General features: G+C 52.7%; 1 protein-coding gene across 2 annotated transcripts in view; it reads right to left on the bottom strand.

Annotated features, from left to right (window-relative positions):
• Positions 1-1,990: 1,990 nt before the first annotated feature.
• The window catches only part of DDX31 (DEAD-box helicase 31), a 74,332-nt gene continuing 70,322 nt past the window's right edge, over positions 1,991-6,000 (bottom strand). For both annotated transcript variants that reach the window (XM_055399069.2, XM_055399068.2), the window contains exon 20: positions 1,991-2,736. In XM_055399069.2, coding sequence (XP_055255044.1) covers positions 2,547-2,736 — 190 coding nt within the window. In that variant the 3' untranslated portion in view covers positions 1,991-2,546. The remainder of the gene's footprint in view (positions 2,737-6,000) is intronic.

The raw sequence follows: 6,000 nt of genomic DNA, 5'->3' as shown, positions 1-6,000 counted from the left end.
CATGCAAGCAATTTAACAAGACCAGTGGAGCGCCCTTTGCAAGGAGGGCAACTTCTCCAGTGGGGGGGGGGGGCGGGGAAAGCCTTAAATTTCTGTCTCCTGGAAGCGACGGTTGGATTCTAATGGCTTCCGCTGACTTTCCATTGAAGGGCTCAAGTGCTAAATACCAAGGGTGCTAGCAGTTTGGATACACCTGCCTTAAGGGGCTCTCATTGACTCCTCTCTCTTCCCTAAATCTCGCCTCCCTTCACCACAGGGGGCAGAAAAAAAATCAAAGGAATCCACCGGGCTTTGTCAGAATGTCCTTTGCTGAGAGTCGGTTGGCTCTGCCTCTCTGAAAGTGGGAAATGCCGCTTGCGTTGCATCCGCGTGGCCTTAATCACTCACCGAGGGCTCTCTGTCCTTCGGTGCATGAGAATGGGGGGCTCTGTTAAGATGTGCAGCCCATAAGGGTTCCAAATGTGAAGATGTCTGGGATTCAAAAAGAGCATTTTACAAGGCCATGAGGGAAAAAAGCTTTAGGCTGCAACATTCCACGAAATGTCCAGATTCTCTGACTTCTAAATATGGGGATCAGGTTTATGAGAGAGAAAGAGGGAAGTTTGGAAAATTAGAAAAAGAGGGAGGATCACAAATACACACAAACTTAGGATATGTACAGTGGAATTAGGCTAAAGCTTTCCCTAATTGATGCCTGAAATGTATAATCTGTCAAGAGCCATAAGACAGAAAGAGATTTATTTTAAGGTTATTTAAATTTGGATAATATTAACCCTAAATCTGCTAAATCCATGTTTCTTTATTAACTGGGGGTAATAATATTGATTCTACTTAGAAACAGGCCCAGACAGCATCCATGGCAAGAAACCTTCACTTAAGCCTCAGCACATGAAGAGGAAGTTTCGATCTCAGAATTAGTCACTTAAATGCTTGCAGGGTCCTGGCACTTCTGCCTGCCTGCTCCCAGGAATGCAGAACTCTGCAGATTCCTCCTTTCATGGAATGAGTACTTTGGGCGGGGGAGGCGGGGAAAGCAGGGTTTCTCTTTGATCATTGCAGACCACTGGCATTAACCCTCTCTCACACAGCTGCGTTTTGTTGACAAAGTCTGACCCGCCCTTTTCTCATCCCAGTCGTACGGACCCTCACATATGGAAATAAAGAGTAGGTGGCAGATCTACCCAGAGTCAGTATGGCGTGTGCTGCAGGTGTATTTATTTATTATCATTGTTACAGATTTCACCAAAGATCCCTATTAATTCCGGTGTGACGGCCAAGTCTCTGAGGTCACCCTTTCCCTGCACTGGTGGGCAGGGCTTGCAGACGCACCCTCACCTTCAGGACACGGCCCTTCTGCTGCGATGTCCACCCACGTTCACCTCACACCTGAGGGGGGGGAGGCCAGGAGGCCTCCCCGCTCCCCATGGCCCCGCAGACCACTTGCCTGTGTAACTCTCACCATCCTGGCCAGGTCCTTGAGCTCACGTGGCTCTGGAGGGGCTACTGAAGGGGGGCCTCCACACTTGTGCTAATAACCTCAGAGAATGGGGGGCTAAGAACGAGAGGTGGAGAGAACACAGCCCGAGGACAGGCAGGGGCCGGAGGCTCTGCTCCCCTCTCCTGGGGGCCACTCTGCAGTTACCCCGCATCCAAATCTTACATTTATTGGGAAATCAATACGCCCCAGGGGGTTCTCTTCCAGACCTCCCAGAAAACACAAGGGGAGAGGGGCAGCTGTGGCCTGGGCCACAATACAGACCCCGAGCCTTTCTGGAACTCAAGATGGAAGAAAACGCTCAAGACATCGGAGCCTTTTGACTTCAAAGGCAAACTAGAAAAAAGCAACAGTAAATCAATTAGTCCCAATAAAGTATGTTTTCCCCATGACAAGAAGGACAGAGCATCGCAGGTAAGTGTGACGTGGGCGCTCAGAGCCGCCTGCATACGCGGGAACTGAGACCCCGGAGGCATTTGTGACCCACACCAAACGCTCATTTGGTCCTTTTTAATAAAGCATTTGTATACATCAAGAAAAGGATCTGATAGTCTTTTCTCTTTACCAATTCCAGTTTTTAAAATCCTGTTTTACAAAATTCAGGCTAACATACGTGTAGAGGGCAGCTTAAAGTGAAAGGTGAAACTTCTTCAGAACGGCATCACCAGGCAGGATCCCCTCCGGGTGGGTGCCGCAGGACGTCATGATTTACATTAAGTGATTAAGTGCTCATGTGATCTACAGGCAGTGATGGAATACATCTGAGAGGGGTCTTACACAAGGCAGGGTAATCAGCTAATCCACTCTCTGCTGACCCCCGCCCCCGCAGGGACAGGGTCTGCAGGGGTGGTGGTGGCACCCTCAGTTCTCACAGGGCTCCTGATGAGAACAGGACGCCCACTCCAGGGTCCACCCTGAGGCCCCATCCTGTGCAGGCAGAGGTTAACATACTTTCTGGGATGTCTCCCTGTCCTTCCGGGAGGCCTGGGGACAGGGGGCGGGAGGGATGGGGGGTGGGGGGTGGGGTAGGGGTGGGGGTGTGTGTGTGTGTTTAATCTGTTCCCTCGGCCGAGGCTGGGCCCGGGGTGCGGGTGGCGCCACGGGGCTGGCTGGCCGGCCCGGCACGCGTGTTCTGCTTCCTGACCTTGGCGCCGCCGGTCTCCATCCCGCTGGCGTATTCAGAACGCAAGATTTCAGCCAGGCGCTGCTTACTCTGGGTCTTCTTCCTCTGAAGGTCAGGCCTGAGGAGCAGTGACAGTGGGGGCGGGGGGAAGAAACTTTATTATTATTATTTTTTTTCCTTCTCCATTTGGGAAGAGGCGGATGGCAGCTGGTTCCGAGAGCGCGGAACTGACATGTTTGTATTAACAGAAGTACAGTCCCTTCAATAGCGCTTGTTTTGATATTCTATGCACCGCAAGATTAGATACGCTGCTGACAGGTTTTCATAACGGTGGCAAAATATCATGGCATTTTTAAAAGTGAGGCTTTGTTCTGTGTTGTTTTCACGGAAAGAAAAGAATAAAACACACTCATACTCTGATGGCAAATGAGGTGTATGATACAGCAGTTTCCCAAAGGATGGGGGGGAAACTCATAGCACTCTGCAGCCGGTGCCTGGGAGCCCCCTGCCCTCAGCTGCCTCCTGGGGACCCACCTGGGAGGCCGGTGGGGGCTGCGGTGTCTGCCACCTCTTCCCTGACTGCAGAGCCTCTGGTAATAATAAATCATTTCTGACCCTGAAAGTCCCACACCCATGTGTGCCTGGGCAGCCGGCGGCACGGCATCTGCACCAGGGATGGACCCAGCCCTCACGGAAAATGCCAAAGCCTGAAAATCAATGTCAGATGGTGAATCCTAGTAACTGGTTTCAAAAGGCAGCCGCTTCATCATTTATTTGATCAGAAGATCAGAGGGGGAAATTTGTAGAAGTTCAATCGTACACAGAAAAAATGATTATGAAAACTGAAGAGTAAAATAATGTTTCTTAAGACAGGATTTTATCCAAAACAACAGGGTCGTCAGCAGAGGATCCGTCTTGCTGTGCCCGCAGTGCCTTCAACCCTGAGGTGGCAACGGCTCGGGCTCTTACAGAAGGCAGATGCTACCCTCTGCTACCAGCATCGACAGCATTCCCTTTGCTGTAAAAATCAGAGGATACATCAGGCTGAAAATAAATACAACAGAACTCCTTCAAAGCCCAGGAATTAACTACAACACTGATACTGTGCCAGTAAAGTGATTAGGAAGCCTGTAACCGGGTTAAAGCTACCATCTCCCTTTACACTCATGCTGCAGAGGGCGGGGCACACGCATGGGGCTAAACCCATGGCAGTCACACAGTGGTTTCCACCGTCACAAACGGGCAGAAATGCAAAGCCAACCTGTGCTGGGAAGACTGGAGGCCAGGGGCTAACAGTACCCTATGGTTAAGTATCAGGCGTCTGCAGTAACAGTGTGCCAGTGAAGGACAGGGCATGGTGAGGAAGTCAGAGATGGCGCGGGGGTGGACTGTCACTCCACGAGGCAGGCTCGGTCACTGTCTCACGTTACAGACAAGGAAACCGAGACCAGAGGAGGGGAAGTAGCCACCCCGAGACCATCCATCTCCCAAGAGCATACGCCAGATGCAAACACGGACCATGGACTCAAGCCTGAGCTCTTCCCACCAGCCGGTCCCGGACGGAATCATCGGGCGGGGCAGGAGGGCCCAGTGGAATCAAGGATGACAAACCACCATGATCTGACATGAAGGAGGCCTTCGTGTCTCACAGGGATGTTTCAGTGGGCAACGCAGGCAGAGGCTGGATGACAGAGGGACTTGTGAGGGGAGAGCTGCAGCGTGAGGGGGGACCGGGCCTGGAGCCTGCTCTGTCACTCACTAGCTGAATGACGTCGACAGGGGACTTGGGCTTCCGAATCTGAAAGATGGGGACTATCCTTGAAACGCAGTTCACAGGCTTTGCAAACATGAAAGAGAATAAGACATATGGAGTGCTGGCTGGTGGCCGGCACGTGGGCTGCAGACAGCCACCATTAAAACCAGGGCAGCTCAAGTCCAGAGACGCCAAATGACTCCCGCCAGGCCACACGGGAGCTGGGACTGACTCCAAGGCCTTGACATCAGGGTTGGGCTCACCCTTTCAGACGGGCAGTGGCTCTAACCCCTGCGCCCTGGTGGAGGTCTGTCCACGCTCGGGGCTCACATGTGGGTGGCATGCAGCGGGAGGATGGCCTGCAGCTGAACGCACCCAGTGTGTTCCAAACGGAATGCTACCAGTTCCCGGCATGCGGTTTATTTTTAGTCGGGTGACATGACAGACAGACTGGAAAGGTTCTGACAGGAAGGAATGCTTTTTCTCCCCCTCTTGTTTGAAGCCAGGTATTCACATCATGTATAATTTTAAATGTAACAACCCAAGTTTCAAAATATGCAAAATTTCAGTCAAAATATCCTCCCAACAGTCTAAGCACTACCACTCGACGCTGGCTCCTGCCACTGCTTAGACAACATAAATAGCCGGCATCTTACTGGGGACTGATACACTAATTGCCGACAGCACGGGCACAAAGCAAGAATGCGGCCTGCTTCCAGCCCGGGCGCTCAGCAGCGGTCTGTGCTCAGGTCGCTGGGCTCCAGACCTGGCATCAAAGGCCATGCCGAAGTGTGCGATGTACCAGTGTGTGCACACACACACACACACACACAGTGTGACGCATAACTGTATACACACGCCGCCCCCTGGGTCCCTGCCTCAGTCTGCCTCCGAGTCATGGGAGATTGGTCCTTCCTGGCTGACAAAGTCAGCCAGGCCTGGACTGGGAAGGTGACCTCTTGGGGGTGGCTCCTGCCCTTGATCCAGGCCTGGGGCTCTGGAGGGTGACCTCTGGTGGGCAGGTGGTGCCTTGATCAGGAACATTTCTCAGGGTCTCTGAGTCTACCCTGACTGAGGCAGAGGATAGGGGAAGAAAGCCGGATATGCTTGTCTTGAGGTTGTAATCTCAACACTTCCTAGCTATTTTACGATTTTACTCTAATCACTATTCTTCCGACTTGAGACCCAAACTCCAGCTCTTGAGTGACAGTCCAGAGAGCAAACAGGGGGTCCTGCCTTCCAGGCTCAGACCTCTTCTGCAGGAGGAAGGGCCTTGGGGTCGGCCCTGCACGGGTTCCCCCTGCTGTCAGGAGACACCCTGACGGGACCCTCCTTTCGCTCGGCCGGCTTGCCGCCTGCTTTTCCTTTGTTCTGGGGCCCAGTGCCCGAACGGGCGAAGTACAGATGGGGAGATGAAATGACGGGTGCATGGGGCCTCGGCTCCTCCTCCTGCCAAGCTGTAGTTCTCCCAGAAACTTGCCAAGTTTCTTGCCCCCCTTGCCCTCCAAATACCCAAGCCCCTCTCAAGTGGGCGTCCTGAGCATCCACCGGAGTAATCCCGTAGTTACCAAGCAACAGATCAGTTTATCTAACCACAGGGAACTCCCTTGTAGTGAAGGCTGGATAACC

This window comes from Moschus berezovskii, chromosome 11 (assembly GCF_049115385.1).
Source record: "Moschus berezovskii isolate FMDL1 chromosome 11, NW_MosBer_1.0, whole genome shotgun sequence".
NCBI classification, from domain to species: Eukaryota; Metazoa; Chordata; class Mammalia; order Artiodactyla; family Moschidae; genus Moschus; species Moschus berezovskii.
The sequence above is the reverse complement of the archived record's forward strand: the minus strand, read 5'-3'. Positions and strand labels throughout refer to the sequence as shown.